General features: G+C 47.5%; 1 protein-coding gene across 3 annotated transcripts in view; it reads left to right on the plus strand.

Annotated features, from left to right (window-relative positions):
- Positions 1-16,848, plus strand: part of MTUS1 (microtubule associated scaffold protein 1) — a 460,214-nt gene that overhangs the window by 300,379 nt on the left and 142,987 nt on the right. For 2 of the 3 annotated variants that reach the window (XM_063920828.1, XM_063920829.1), the window contains exon 4: positions 7,402-7,578. The exons of the other annotated variant lie outside the window; for it this stretch is intronic. In XM_063920828.1, coding sequence (XP_063776898.1) covers positions 7,402-7,578 — 177 coding nt within the window. The remainder of the gene's footprint in view (positions 1-7,401; positions 7,579-16,848) is intronic. 3 annotated transcript variants of the gene reach the window in all.

The raw sequence follows: 16,848 nt of genomic DNA on the forward strand, positions 1-16,848 counted from the left end.
AATAAACTACAACTCCCAGCTACCCTTGCTGTCGGGAGCTCCCGGCGGAAAGGACCGGTGGGAGCTGTACTTTATTTTCCGTTTCTTCACGTAGTCTGGTGCAGTGCTGGACACTGGCTCCTGCCTGCTGAACGATCCTCTGCTCTCCATACCAGGCAGCTCGGCACAGCAGGTATTGCCAGACACTACGGCTATCTGCTGGGATGTTTTGGGGTGGGGACTAGGGCTATGTGCTGTGTGGGGAGGCTATGTATGTGCTGGGAGTGGGGGAGACTACTACTACTACTACTACTACTATGTGCTAAGGGCAGACTACAGCTATGTGCTGGGATGGGGACTATGGCTATGTGAAAGGAGGGGAACTTTGGCTATCTATGCTGGCAAGGAACTATTGTTATGTGATGGGAGGGGGGTGAGGACCTCTGTATTACTGTGTTTGGAGAGGTGGATACTACGGCAATTGCTTGGGTAGGTGGGGGCTATGGTTATTTACTGGGAGGGGACTATGGCTATGTGCTGGGAGGGGGATGGGGACTATGACTATGGGGACTTATCTGGCATTGTGGGGGCATATGTGTATCTGGCACCGTGGGGGCTCATCTACCACCATGGGGGCATATCTGGCACTATGAGAGCATATCTAGCACCATGAGGGCATGTATATCTGGGCCTGTGGGGGCAGATCTGGCACTGTTGGGGGCATACGTGTATCTGGCACTGTTGGGGGCATACGTGTATCTGGCACTGTTGGGGGCATACGTGTATCTGGCACTGTTGGGGGCATGTATATCTGGCAATGTGGAGGCAGATCTGGCAACGTGGGGGAATATCTGGCAACGTGGGGTCATGTGTATCTGGCACTGTGGGGGTATATCTGGTACTGTGGGGGCATACATGTATCTGGCCTATTGGGGGCATACGTGTATCTGGCACTATTGGGGGCATACCTGTATCTGGCACTATTGGGGGCATACGTGTATCTGGCACTGCATTATTGGGGGCATATCTGTAGCACGCCCCTTTTTTAATTACCCATGCCCCATGTGGCCACACCCATTTTTTGGCATGCGCACACAGTACCACTAAGAATCTCTTTCTACTTGCACCACTGGGTAATGTGCTGCACTGCACTTCTTTGCACTACTATTTGATTATACTACCTGGCTTTGGGTGGCATTGCCTCCTCAGCCAGGCCAGGCACTGCTATTGTCTCCTCTGTGTTGTAAGAATTACTGTGTGGGCATAATGTGTAAAGGGAACTGCTACTGTGTGGGCATGATGTGTATAAGGGTTACTACTGTGTAGCGTAATTTGAATTGCGGGAACTATTGTATCGTCATGCCCCTTTCCCACAAGATCATGTCCCTTTTTTGCACATGCATCTTCCCTATTTCAAATATGGGGGCGCCAGTCCCTTACTTTGCCAGGGGAGCCTGGACCCCTAGATACACCCCTGGTGTGAAGGTTACTGTTAGGCCACAGAGAGAGTCCTGAACCAGAATCTGAGTTTATTGGTAAATGGTAGTTCCAAGGTTAATGCAGGAACACATTGATAACTGCAGGTATTGGACGATTTACCTCAGGAGCTCAGTACTGCAGTATTATGACACTAATACACAGTAAAATTACTGCGTTCTGCACATGTGCAGTAGCACATCTGGTCAGAGGTCCCTATACTTTTACTAAGCATTTGTTCCAATGGTACACCAAGGCATCTGTCTATCCCAGCAACGAAGAAATCTGTGTCAAAAGTCCAGGACAGGACTACTTGCTGAACTTCACCATCTGTTGTGAATAGACTTCCACCCAGGTGCTTCTTCAATGGTCCAAAGAGATGGAAATTACTCGGTGCCAGGTCAGGGCTGCAGGTTGGATGGTCCAGTGCCTCCCAATGGTACTCCTCTTGAATGTCTGTCCTGCCATTAATAAAGGCAGTGCAGCAAACCTGTTTCCATGACATCGCCGTACACCTTGATAAGTTGGTATTGAATTTCAGCGCTGATGTGCCCTATAGATGAAAAAATCTGGTCACACTTGACTAAACCTAACATGAAGAATTAATGCTGGAGGCAAGCCTACCCCTTCCTTACTTTGACTCCGAATTCCTTAGAGAGAACCTTGCACTCATTGAAATTACGGCAGCCATTTCTAAGCTCCGCTTGCATAAATTTTGGGTACACATGTCCTATCCAATGAATATTGTAAAATATTGCAGCACTGTATTTAATCTGATTATACAACACACCTCAAGTTTTGTCAATGTTTCCGCCAGCCCTGTCATCTTACAAATGTTGGGACAGTATGACTGGTATGAGGTGCAGTATAGTGTCCGTGAGGTGAAGCAGTGGTCTACCTACTCTGGCCTAGTGGGACTTTAGAATGAAATAGAGAACATTACACACGTTAGAGATCTGGTTACCTTACTTAGTAAACCACCTTCATAGCTGCTCTGACTGGGTCAGTATCACAATTGAGCATGTAAGAGATAATATAGTATAATAAGGACTGGGAGGGGGGTGGGGGATATATTGTTCTTTGTGCCCCCTGCTGACATATGCAGGCCCAATGATCGCAGTATGCCACTTACCAGATTCTCCCTGGTGCAGTGATTGAGTGCTCAGCCACAAACAGACTTGGTTGGAGAATCTGCTGCTGCCGGGCATGTGCAGCAGCTCCATTCTGCCTTTTTATAGTGCATGTAGTGGTCACTGGCCAGACTGTGGGGAGGGGGGGTTTCGGGGCAACTGGAAACCCCCCTGTGTTTGCCCTCACATCTCTACTAAATAAATGAATGTTTTTGTTTTAGTATTGTGACCCTAACACTTTATACTGTTTCTGTAGTAATTTCCTGCCAATGTATCTTATTTGAAATGCTGTTCTAATATGGGAAAGGGCAACATTATTATTATTATTATTATTATTATTATTATGATGTTTCTTATATAGCGCAGCAAATTCCGTTGCGCTTTTCAATTGGAAATAACGCTGATATAACAAAACTGGGTAATAACAAAGTCAGAGGTAGGAAGGCCCTGCTCGCATGCAGGTATATTATGGTATATTACAGGGGTGTCAAACTCAAATTCATCGGGGGCCGCATCAGCAGTTTGGTCCCCATCAAAGGGCCGGTTGTATCTGTAGGTCTATCCAAAATTTACCGCTCCACCTGCCTTATATGTGCCCAGCCATGTGCCCCCTTTTAAAGTGCCCAGCCATGTGCCCCCTTTTATAGTGCACAGGTCCCCATTTTACACATTGCGGCAGGCACAGGTCCCCATTTTACACATAGCGGCAGGTACAGGTCCCCATTTTACACATTGTGGCAGGCACAGGTCCCCATTTTACACATTGTGGCAGGCACAGGTCCCCATTTTACACATAGCGGCAGGTACAGGTCCCCATTTTACACATTGTGGCAGGCACAGGTCCCCATTTTACACATAGCGGCAGGTACAGGTCCCCATTTTACACATTGTGGCAGGCACAGGTCCCCATTTTACACATTGCGGCAGGCACAGGTCCCCATTTTACACATTGCGGCAGGTACAGGTCCCCATTTTACACATTGTGGCAGGTACAGGTCCCCATTTTACACATTGTGGCAGGCACAGGTCCCCATTTTACACATTGTGGCAGGCACAGGTCCCCATTTTACACATAGCGGCAGGCACAGGTCCCCATTTTACACATAGCGGCAGGTACAGGTCCCCATTTTACACATAGCGGCAGGTACAGGTCCCCATTTTACACATTGTGGCAGGCACAGGTCCCCATTTTACACATAGCGGCAGGCACAGGTCCCCATTTTACACATTGTGGCAGGCACAGGTCCCCATTTTACACATTGTGGCAGGCACAGGTCCCCATTTTACACATAGCGGCAGGCACAGGTCCCCATTTTACACATAGCGGCAGGTACAGGTCCCCATTTTACACATTGTGGCAGGCACAGGTCCCCATTTTACACATTGTGGCAGGCACAGGTCCCCATTTTACACATTGCGGCAGGCACAGGTCCCCATTTTACACACAGCGGCAGGTACAGGTCCCCATTTTACACATAGCGAGAGAAAGAGAGGAAGGGAGAGGGGCTGACTTACATTTGAAGCGGTTCTCGCCGCTCTTCAGCCGCCTCTCCCTCCTCGTCTGCGCGGCTCCCTTCTCCCTCCTCCGACGGGGTTTCGTTGAATGACGCGTTTGCGCCGTGACGTCACGACGCAATCGCGTCATTCCGCGAAACCCCGCCCCCCCCCCCCCCCCCCCCGAGCTGGGCACTCGGGAGAAGGGGGTTTCATGGCGGCGGCACCGCGGGCCATCAGACGAGGTCTGGCGGGCCGGATTTGGCCCGCGGGCCTTGTCTTTGACACCCCTGGTATATTATGTTCCACGTGCAGTGATTGATTTTGGATAGCCTTACCACCTGCATCCAGTAACACACTGATCTGTGATATTACTAATACCCCTTTTACATCACAATGCCGGGTCCCACCTGGGAATTGGAAACGGGTCCTTCCCAGGTGGGACTCAGCATTGGTCTGTTTTACACTGTCCTCCTGGGTTGGGTTGATATCGCAGGTGGGGACGGAGCCGGCATCGGAGGCAGCGCTGGGAAATGACCTCTCCACGCCGCCTCTCCCTATGCAGTGAATCAGGTTCTAGTCGCATTGACCCAGCAACCCGTTCACATTGCACCTGACCTGGTATTTAACTCGGGAATAACACGGCTTTACTTGACTATGGCCCCCTTTCACACTGCACATCAACCAGTGTCGACACGCAATATACTGGGTTATTTTTGCAGTGTGAAAGGGGTATAAGTTGCCTGCAGAATTTGTGCAAGTAATTGGATAGTTATTGATTTGTGCTCTGTGAACTGCAGACAAAATGACACAGAATGGAGTTTAAAATAGAAGAGAGGCCTCATAGACCTGCATATCTGTGTCTGATACCTACAGCAATTAAACTGACTAATACTCCACTCTCGCCATGAATCACGGTCTTAAAAACGAATGCACAGTTGGTACTACTTTTACAAAGCCATTGCAATTCAGGTGAGGCAGATGCACTGCAGACTTAAGTGGAAATGTACTAAGCCTTGGAGAGTGATAGAGAGTCATAAAGGGGTAAATGTATGAAGCGTTGTTACGTGGGGGAAGAGGTATTGCATGTTATGTGTGCTGATTCCGCCTCCCCATCATGTATTAGTGGCGCTGCGCGCTGAATAAGCACCCCTGTCTACATTTGGCACTGCTATCTAAAAGATGGCACGCCGATATGCGGGCAGTGTATGAGCATCATTAGCAGTGACCGTCCTGACACCTGCAGCTATAGATTTTGACATTGTCATTGCCCATACACCACAGCAGCTGTCCCTATCCCTGGCTGTGGCTGCTGCATGTGAGATCTTACAAGAGTAGTAAGTAGTTCTTACATCTTTTCGATGTTCCTACATGCTTCACCACGGTACCAGGCGAAGCAGGAAGAGCTATAGTGCCACAATATGTGTCGCTATAGTGCAGCCCATAGTACCAACCACTCAGCTCCTAACTGCCATGTTACAGGCGGTGATTCAAAAATGACAGGTGCTGATTGGTAGTTTGTCACCTTCCGAGGCTTAATACATCCGCCCTTCTGATTTGAGACCAATATGTCCAAATTCATATAAATTGCAGTGTAAAAATAAAGCTAGCCAGTATGTGTGGGCTACTGTGTATGCAAAAGCAGCCAGTATTTACCCTGCATGCAAAAACCAAGCTGTATTAGCAGCCCTTGCATTGTGAAGGGTGGTCTTCAGTTTGCCGGGATCCCGGCGCACAGTATACAGATGCCAGAATCCCGACACCCGGCAAACTGACACCTTTTCTCCCTCTTGGGGGTCCACGACCCCCCTGGAAGAAGAATACATAGCATGGCGAGCACAGCGCCGGTATGCTGGCCGCCCAGAAGCCCGGCCGCCGGCATGCCATACTACACCCATTGCAACAAGCGGGGTAATTCAGACTGGATCGATGCAGCGATCGCAGTCTGAATCCCTCTGCGGAGTGTACCCGTGCACTCCGGGAGCCCAGTGAGACGCTAACAGCATCTCTGGGCTGCAATGGCCTCTGCCTGGAAGAGGCGGGGCGGGAGGGGGCGTACAAACGGCGTTAGAGTGCCGTTGGCTGGGTGTGTCCCGGACAACGCAGGCGTGTCCGGACCGTTGCAGCGGCAAGCTACGGAGGCTGAGTGATGTCACACGCAGCTGCTGCGACCCGGGATGTGGCGGGTAGCCCCCTGCCAGTGCAGGGAGCTTCTCAGCGGGTGCAAAAGCATCTCCACTGTGCAGTGCTTATGCACCCTTGTGGGGTGAGAGGTGGGGGCTAGCCACTAGCCCTGTGCTGGCCGTCCACCCGCATGTCAGAGAAACTGATCGTAGATGTGCTAAATTCAGTACATCAACGATCAGATCTGAATTAGGCCCAAGGTTTCATATTCAAAGTTACTTATTTTTTTTTCTTTGCTCTGAACTCAGAATCAACATTTTATCTACAGACGTTATACCAAAAGTCTAGGTTCCACCACCTGATGTAAAGGTTTTTCCACCTTCAGACTTTTAATTAAAGGAAGACTCTCACAAACCTTTAGCTTTATACACAGTGCTCGGTCTATCTTTTTCCTGAGGGCCGTAGCCAGGTATTTAAGTGATTGGCTTAGTTGTCATTGCATTAGCTCACAGCACGGCTCTTAGCTCTGTACATTGAATGCAGCATTATCTAGAGCAGGGATGGGGAACCGTTGGCCCTCCAGCTGTTGTTGAACTACACATCCCAGCATGCCCTGCAACAGTTTTAGCATGACCAAATAGCAAAACTGTAGCAAGGCATGCTGGTATGTGTAGTTCAACAACACCTGGAGGGCTGAAGTTTCCCCATCCCTAATCTTAGAGCATGGGTCTTCAACCTGCGGCCCTCCAGCTGCTGTGGAACTACACATTCCAGAATGCCCTGCCACAGTTTTGCTATTAAGGCATGCTAAAACTGTGGCAGGGCATGCTGGGATGTGTAGTTCCACAGCAGCTGGAGGGCCACAGGTTGAAGACCCATGATCTAGAGAGAGGCTCTGTGCATTCAGTATGGAAAATGAATAAGGTCATTGGGGTTTCTATCCTTTCTCTTTTGTGTGTAGCGTGTTTTACATATCTCCTAGATTTATTACAAATAAGACTATTTATGTCCAATATTGGCAATAATACTTTCAGTCAGCAATTCCTTTTTGTGAGGGTTCAAAATGTTGATCAATGATTTGAGTACTTTTATGTGATAGATTTTGTTATAATGATTAAATGGATTTTTTCATTTAACTCGAACCCTTTGTTTTTGTGCCACCTCTGTGATGCCTAAAACTTGTTTTTATCCCTGTTAGCGGGAGATCTGAACTCTCCCATTGGAAAGTCTATTACTGTAAAAGCGTCAACAGTGCTTGGGACCAGATCACTGCCTAGAACAAGAATCCCATGCAGAGGACCTGCCCTGAAGAGAACCCCTAGTGTGTCTTCAGTCTGCAGTACACAGAGCGACCTAAGTACTTTGAGTACCAGGTGTAAGTACAGTGTTCAGCTTTCCTCACCGGTTGTGGTTGGGCACTTCACTTGCACTTGTCTGTGTATGTCTGAGCACCTTGTGATTTAGATCATTGCTGTCCTTGTTCTGGCTGTCCACCATGGGCACTTTGTTGATCTTTTCTTGGTAAGAGCATATATATATGATCAAATCAGGGAGTCCCACACATTCGGAAAGGTATGGGGGGCGGTGGGTAGTTATGGCTATGTGCTGCTGGAGCATCATGCAGGACATGCAGTCTTTTTTTTTTTTTTTTTTTTTCAAATTATTATTATTATTATTATTATTATTATTATTTGTTGTTTCCCTTCTTTGCATTTTTTTCCAATGGGGTTTCCCGATGTAGCGCACACACTTACAACATGGCCAGATAAAATCATGCAGTTGATGTCCAGCAATGTTCTAAATCACGTTCACCTTGTCTGTTGCTATGGAAACCTGACACTGCATGTTTTACCTTTTTCCTCTATCGTAGCCCTGAATTTGCTGAGCAACAGCAATGGGTTTATTTTGTGTTCTGAATTATACATGGGCCGTTCCTTTCATCTTCCCCAAGCTGGCAGAAGCTGATAGATTTGTATTTACCCCCTTGCTCTGGTTTTTGCCATTTACAGCTATTTGTTAAAATAGATTTTGAAATGCGAATGAGGCGCTGCTCCGGCCTCCCAGATACTCCACAGAGCTGACAATTGTGCTGGGCGGCTCACTGACGTCTCTGCTTATGCTGCATCTTCACTTGTAGGAGGAAGCCTAGATCCACTTATAAATGTGCTTATTGTTTCCATTTTTCCATTCCATGTTCAGACAAACAGCTTCTCTATCATGTATAAAATGTCCTTTGTAACAAGACCTTATCTTGGCTATGTGGCCAGGATTAAACCTACCCAGTGCCGACTTCCCTTTCTTACTTTCATGTAGAATTAATCTGTCCTGCCTTCTGCCTCCAAGCCTCTGATTACTTTCCACTCTAATTCATCGAGAGCCGGCAGGACACACACAGAGTTGAACATGGCCGAAGCCCTTTTATGTCTGTGTGATTATCTCTTTAACCTTAAATGACAGTGCCAGGCGGGCACCGCAGTTGCACAGACAGTGCATGGCCCATGCAATCTACCATCAAGTACATGCCAGGTCTGGCTGCTGAATCCCGGAGTCTCTGCGATGTTACCTTTCTGACCTTGCTGATGTTCGTATTATGTGGCTTTTGCTTGGTATCTTTGTTGGCTTCACTAGCCGGGAGAAGAAGTAGGTCCATTGTAGTTATTTATTTCTAGTTCACCCAGTCTGGGTTCATGTTTTAATAAATATTGTGAACATTGAGTCAAATCAGCACATGCTGGCTCCCTCATTCAGTACACAAAGTACTAACTAGCATCCAGGATTATTGTGCGCCAAGGGTCCTATGGTATTTCTTTTTTGCTTGCATTTGTTGGAGATTAGTGTTTATCTCCCTCCATTGGACTCGGGCAGCACCATTTTCTGCACTGCGCTCATTTGAGGTACTCCTTTTTTTTTTTTGCTAGTTTAAAGACCGAACATAAAAAAAAAAAAATAATAATGGTTTTTCCTGTTCGCCTTTTATTGCAAAATATGCTTATTACTGATTGCAGATTGTGGTGTAGATCTGCTTCAGCAGCAAAATAGCTATTAAATGAGTTATTATGCAAGTCCCTGCTGGAGCATATTACATGCAGCATACCATTTCTCTCTACACTGTTAAATTATTTAACAATCCCCTTTTGCAACATTCAAATTAGTTCTTCTCCACCTGTTTCCCGACATGCATTCTGTACATGCATCTTGTAGTGTGAGAAATGAACATTCTCAAATTAGGGAGATATTTACTATAACAAGGCAAGCAGAGTGTGTTAAATAGATATCTAAGTATTTCTTTCTATCTATTCTGTCTATCTATAAAAAGCATTTACATATGCAATAACTGGGTAGTAACAGTCCTGCATTTTACAGTGTACAGCTAATCTTCCTTTGTCCTGTACATGGAGAAAGAACACACAAATTGAATGCAGTATCCCTATTTATTGCTTGGGGCTTTATCCATGCTTTTGTTTTGTTTTTTGTCTAATGGATCTGTAAGTGTAGCACTTCAGTGATGCCATGTCTTGGTATCGAATCCTGTCTCCTGTTATTATGGTATTGATAAAAGACAGAGCTTTAGCATCAGTGCCAGTATTTTTTGTATACAGGTTGAGTATCCCATATCCAAATATTCCGAAATACGGAATATTCCAAAATACAGACTTTTTTTGAGTGAGATTGAGATAGTGAAACCTTTGTTTTTTGATGGCTCACTGTACACAAACTTTGTTTAATACACAAAGTTATTAAAAATATTGTATTAAATGACCTTCAGGCTCTGTGTATAATGTGTATATGAAACCTAAATGAATTGTGTGAATGTAGACACACTTTGTTTAATGCACAAAGTTCTAAAAAATATTGGCTAAAATGACCTTCAGGCTGTGTGTATAAGGTGTATATGTAACATAAATGTATTCTGTGCTTAGACTTAGGTCCCATCACCATGATATCTCATTATGGTATGCAATTATTCCAAAATACGGAAAAATCCCATATCCAAAATACCTCTGGTCCCAAGCGTTTTGGATAAGGGATACTCAACCTGTACCACCATAATACCCCTTTCACACCGCAGCTGTAACCCGGTAAATTGCAGTTTTTTAAGCCTTCCAAAAGGGTTCTAGCTGTGGTGTGAAAGGGCCACTTTGAATTTACTGGTTACAGATTACTGGTATTTTAAAACGGTTAAAAAGCAGGGTCCTACACGGTTCAGACCCGTTTCATTGTGCAGTGTGAAAGGCTCAGAAACGGTATTTCCAAACAACAGAAGGTGATAGGCTGTCTCCATGCATGATGTCACCAGGCAGAAGCAGGAAATAAACTGGAGGAAACACATGAGAGTTAAGGGAGCGTTTTATTATACAGAATACAGTTTAAAATGGCAAATTGGAGTGATGAGGAGGTTAGGGAGCTGCTTAGGATCAGAGGGGATGAACAAATTGCTAGACAAATAACTTGGACAGTGAAGGATGCAGTAATCTACAAAAACATGGTAAAGATGCTTGAAGCTGCTGGGTTCCATTGTACGACTAGCCAAATTATTAATAATTAATAATTATTAATAATGTGTGGGCCAGAAAAGTCCATTTAAAATGACAACCACTGTTTTCTATGGGAGAAACGGGTTCAGTGTGAAAGGTACCAAAACGGTAATGAAACAGTAATATACCAGTTACAACATGCGATGTGAAGGGGGTTTAACTGCTCAGACCCGTTTTAAGAACCGTTTAAAGAACGGTTTCAAAAGCAGGGTTTGTGATGTGAAAGCAGCATAAGTGTTATAAATTCAGAGGCATTTTAACATAAAACAATTTTTTTTTTAATTTGTTCAAATGTCCATTAAAGTATAGATACATCAAAAAACATCCATATATTGTACAGACGTAAGAGACATCCGATGATCACTGTGTAATCAAACATTCATGGGGAAATCAGGATTTTGCACTCTGTTATTGGCTCATGTAGATACAGATGGAATTCATAGAAAATCCAATGTGTTTCGTCAGTATTACTTCCTCAGGGGTAATGGAGTAAGCTGTTACGGAGTAAGCAGAGGTATTAGTGATTTGAGGTAAATACCTCATCCTGTAAGGATGAACCTATTTCTGAGGTTTGTTCTAGAAGAATTTGGCTAAAAATGTCCCAATCAGGGACCTGGTGGAAACTATCCAGTATTCCATACAATTAGTAATAAATATATAAACAGAGTTGAGTGTTCTGCCTTGGAGGTACACTCTCAAAGATGCGAACAATGGGGGGTCATTCCGAGTTGATCGTAGCTGTGCTAAATTTAGCACAGCTACGATCGTAAACTCAGACATGTGGGGGGACGCCCAGCACAGGGCTAGTCCGCCCCGCATGTCAGTGCCTCCCCTACCCCCCCCCCCCCTTCCTTGCACAAATACAAAAGCATCGCACAGAGGCGATGCCTTTGTATCTGTGGAGTAACTCCCAGCCAGCGCAGCTTCTGCGGCTGGCCAGGAGTTGTCTCGCTGACGCTGGCCGCGTGATACGTCACGCAGCCGCAGTGCCACGCCCCCCCAACGGTCCAGCCACGCCTGCATTGGCCAGACCGTACCTTCTAAACGGCGGCTTAACGCCGCCGTTCAGGCCCCTCCCGCCCAACGACTGCCTCTGTCTCAGAGGCGATCGCTGGGCACCGACGACTGCCATGCGCCGGTGCATGCGCAGTTCCGACCCGTTCGCTGCAGTGAGCGATCTGGTCGGAATGACCCCCAATGATGGATCTAGAACTATTAATTGGCAACCAGGCACATGTGCTTCCTCCAGGCAGTTTCTCTGCTGTTGGAGGAAGCACAGGTGCCTGGTCCCACAGTTCAAAATGCTAATATATTGTTGAAAATTGCACCAGAACAAAAGGTGCCCCGAGCTCTAAACGATGGATGGGATGCGACTGACGCTGAAATTCTGACGCCACTTGGGAGACCGGAAGACCAACTGCCGATATACCGGATTTAACTATCTGGGATACTGTTAGGGATATGGCCTGCAAAGGGGAGGGGGGGGGGTGTTAGGGTTAGGCACTGGGGGGTTTGGGATGTTGTGCACTGTAACCCTACCTGCCGGGTTCACTACGATATGCTGGCGGTCGGGCTCCCAGCGATCAGCATACCGGTGCCGGGGGCCCGACCGCCGGCTTACCGACAGTGTGGCAAGCGCAAATGAGCCCCTTGCAGGCTCGCTGCGCTCGCCACGCTACGGGCACGGTGGCGCGATACGCGCGCCACACTATTTTATTCTCCCTCCAGGGGTGTCGTGGACCCCCACGAGGGAGAATAAGTGTCGGTATGCCGGCTGTCGGGATTCCGGCACCGGTATACTGTGCGCCGGGATCCCGTCAGTCGGCATACAGAAGACCACCCTACCTGCCACCCCCCTAGGGTTAGGGGTGTGTAGGGATTAGAAATACTTAACCCCTCCAACGTCTTCAATGTTGGGATTCAGTCATGTGACCGCCGGCATTCAGACGACCGGCATAACATACCAAACCTCTATAAACAAATGGAAACTTCTCCAGTTAGCAGTAAAAGGGCTAGCTGCTTGCTCTGTATCACCCTGCCCTCTGTCTGATACCCTTTTCACACTGAACCCCCGGCTCACACCCGTGTCCGACCCGGGATACTGAAAAGTGGTCAGTGCCGTGGCACACTACCAGATGGTCCCAGGTCATTGCCGTTGACATTAGACGCTTGGTGATGACGTCTACTACAAGTGCTCCTGTGACTGCCAATCAGCAGCCTTTTAGGTATGGCACAGGTCTGCCTTTGATACTGCAGTCGACCTGTGTCACACCTGACTCTCTCACACCAAGTTAGGATCCATGTCAGGACAGCTTATCCCGGGTTCTCAGCTCAGTTTTAAAAGGGTATTACTGACAGGACAAATCATACAAAGTTGTGTCACTCACTCCACCCATCTCCTCCGAGACCATACCTACGGTTGCGTCTTTTTCCTCTTCGTGGAAAGCACCTTGATGTGACATCAAGTGATGACGGAAATGGTCATCTGCCCTTACAGAATGTATTTGTTTTCTCCAATCTGTTTGTTGCAAGTTATTTTGTTTTAGTTATGCTGCATTGGACCCTCACGGACTTGCTGCGCTTCGGGCACGGTGTCTCACTCCGCTTCGCTCGCCACAGGTTACTTTCTTTTACGTCCTAGAGGATTCTGGGGTCCACATTACTACCATGGGGTATAGACGGGTCCACCAGGGGCCATTGGCACTGCAAGAGTTTGAGAGTGTGGGCTGGCTCCTCCCTCTATGCCCCACCTTCCAAACTATGTTTAAAAAATGTACCCGGAGGAGCCGGTCACAGCTAGGGGAGCTCTCCAGAGTTTCTCTAGTAAAGTTTTTTAGAGTTTATCATTTTACAGCCTCCCCGCTTCGTGGGACTAAGGGGGGGAGTAGTGTCCGCCATGCAGGGTCTGAGCCACTATCTCCGCTGACAGGACACTGAGCTCATAAGGGGATAGATCGTTCCCCGCCACAGGAGATCGCTCACCCCAGCAGCATGCCGCCACCCCCTTACAGAGCCGCAGATCAGTGGCGAGTGAGTCACCAACCCCCCTAGCAAGCGGGGGGCCGGTGTTAAGATGGCAGCATTAGGGTAGGAGCGCAGTATTAACTGCGCTCCGGAGGCTCAGCGGTACATAGTGTGACGCTGTGAGGGGCGCCCTGAGCCAGCGCCTACACCCTACACTGATCACACAGCCTGTTGGGGTCCCGGGATCTCAGCCAGCATAAATCCTCAGGCCAGTGTAATCCTATGAAGAGCAGGAAGACAGTGCCATTTTGGGGGTGGAGCTTCTCAGAGCGAACCCAGCAGCATTCAGCACCATTTTCCTGCCTGCACAACGCTGTCAGTGAAGAGCAAGTCCCTCCACAGCAACTCCAGCTATCTCTCACGGTACCAGGGGGTTGTAGAAGTGGGTGGCGTGGGCGGGGGGGAACTGCAAAACGACTGTGTAACCTATTAAGGTGCACGGTCAGTGCTGATAGGGGGTCTCCCTTTATATTAAAAGCGCTGTGTGGGGGATGGCTCCAATATCTGTGTCTCTCTTGCAGTTCTTGAGGGTGAAACTCTGTCCTCCCCTGTGTGTGTGTGGAGTGTCTGTTGTCTCCATTAAGCAATGTCCAGGGACTCCGTGTCATATGCTGCAGAGGCTATGTCCTCTTCAGTTTCTCTGAAAAGACTTATGTTAGGTTTTTTATTTTCAGGGAGAACTGCTGGCAACAGTCTCCCTGCTTCGTGGGACTGAGGGGGCAGAAGTAGGAACCAACTTCCTAAAGAGTTTCATGGCTCTGCTTCTGGCTGACAGGACACCATTGGCTCCTGAAGGGAACTGAACGCTAGCCGTGCCTAGATGCTCACTCCCACAGCACGCCGTCACCCCCCTCACAGAGCCAGAAGTCAGAAGACAGGTGAGTGTTAGAAGAGAGATCAATCAAGAAAGTGACGGCTAAAGGTACCGTGCGGCTGGCGGTAGCGCAGCGCGCCATGTTGCCCACACATACACAGGCACTGCGGGGGGGGGGGGCCCTGGGCAGCATGAAATCGATGAAAACTGTCATAAATAACGGGCATAAGTTGCTGAGGCACAGTCCTACCCCCTGCCAGTATAAAAAATTACCTCATAAAAGCTGAGGAGAAACACGCCATTGAAGAGTGGAGCTTCCTCAGTCAGCCAGCCAGCACACTGCTCAGCGCCATTTTCTCTCCTCAGGCTGCAGAGACCACGCTGGTCCTCCTCCACTGCTGAACAAGTATCAGGGTGCAAAACAGGGGGGTCACAGTGAATTTGGTGCTATATAATTGTGTGATTAACATTATAAAAGTGCTGCAAGTCAGTGGGCATTTTGTGTTCACAGACATTGTGTTACTGGCGCTGGGTTGTGAACTGGCAAATCCTATTTGTGTCCCTCTGACAGATTTTACTGTGGGTCTGTCCCCTATAAGTCCCGGAGTGTCTGTGGTGTGGTTGTGCACGTGTGTGACATGTCTCTGGGAGACATGTTAGGGACACAGAGGTGTAATATGACACCAAGAGCCTGACTGGGTGAAAGGTTACATGATAGTGTGAATCATATCAGTAAGAGGTTGGACTGAATCTCATAAAGAAAACTGAAAATAATCTGTTGAAGATGTGATTTTTTAATAGTTCTGCCTTTTATCCACAGGGACCCCTCTGGGGCACATACAAATTTGCACAAGTAGTACAAACTGATACCGACACGGACTCTGACTCCTTTGTCGACACTAGTGATTCCAGGGGAATAGGTCCTAAGTTAGCAAAAAAGCATTCAATACATGTTTTAGCTATAAAGGTGGTGTAAGAAGTTACGAAGCCCCCTCTTTTACCACAAGGAGAGGGTTTACTTTAGTAAAGAAGTAATGTAATTTTGCCTCCTCAGGAGTTGAACAGTCCTGGGAGGGAGTCTGATTTAACCTGAAAAGAAATTTCAGATTCCCAAAAGGAATTCAGGCAGCTTACCTTTTTCCAAAAGGTGGGAGTCACCCCACATTTTAGACAGGGCCCTGTCATAAAAGAGAAAAGGTGTTTCTCCTTGCGCCTGCAATGGCTTCACTTAAGGAGCCGGCAGACCGCAAGTGAGTGAGGTGATCTATTGATGTGGCCAATGGGACACTATTCAGGCCTACCATTGTCTGTGCGTGGGTGAGTAGTGCTATTGAAAAGTGGTCAGAAAACTTGTCATTAGACATTGACACAATAGATGGAGACGAGATACTCCAAACGTTAGGTCATATCAAAGACGCTGCTGCGTACGTACTAGAAACCATGAAATATATTGGTCTCTTGGGATCAAGAACCGCTACCATGGCAGTATCGGCTCGGAGGGCGTTGTGGGTTCGCCAGTGGAATGCTGATGCAGATTCCAAAAGCAATATGGAGGCTCTCCCGTATAAAGGTGAGGCCTTGTTTGGTGATGGGCTGGATGCGTTAGTCTCGGCGGCTACTGCAGGTAAGTCGACATTCTTGCCTTATGCTCCTACACCGGCGAAAAAGACACATCACTCTCACATGCAGTCCTTTCGGCCCAACAAATACAAAAAGGCCAAAGGTTCCCCCTTTTTTGCAGGTAGGGGAAGGGGAAAAGGAAAGAAATCCGCAGCGTCTCCCGGATCGCAGGAGCAGAAGTCCACCCCTGCTAATGCCAAATCTGCAGCATGACACTGGGGCTCCCTTGCGGGAGTCCGTTCAGGTGGGAGCACATCTGAAACTTTTCAGTCAAATCTGGATTCAATCTGGCCTGGACCAATGGGTCTTACAAATAGTGTCCCATGGGTACAAACTAGATTTTCAAGACGTCCCCCCATGCCAATTTTTAAAATCGACTTTGCCAGCTTCTCTTCCAGAAAGAGAGGCAGTAACAACGGCAATTCAAAAATTATATCAGGATCAGGTCATAGTCCTGGTAACCTTGTCACAGCAAGGAGTAGGTTTTTATTCAAGTCTCTTCGTAGTTCCGAAGCCGGACAGCTCGGTCAGACCGATTTTAAACCTGAAAAATCTGAATCTCTACCTGAAAAGGTTCAAGTTCAAGATGGAATCCCTGAGGGTAGTGATTTCCAGTCTGGAGGAGGGGGACTTCATGGTGTCAGTAGACATA

Source organism: Pseudophryne corroboree, chromosome 1 (assembly GCF_028390025.1).
Source record: "Pseudophryne corroboree isolate aPseCor3 chromosome 1, aPseCor3.hap2, whole genome shotgun sequence".
NCBI lineage: Eukaryota > Metazoa > Chordata > Amphibia > Anura > Myobatrachidae > Pseudophryne > Pseudophryne corroboree.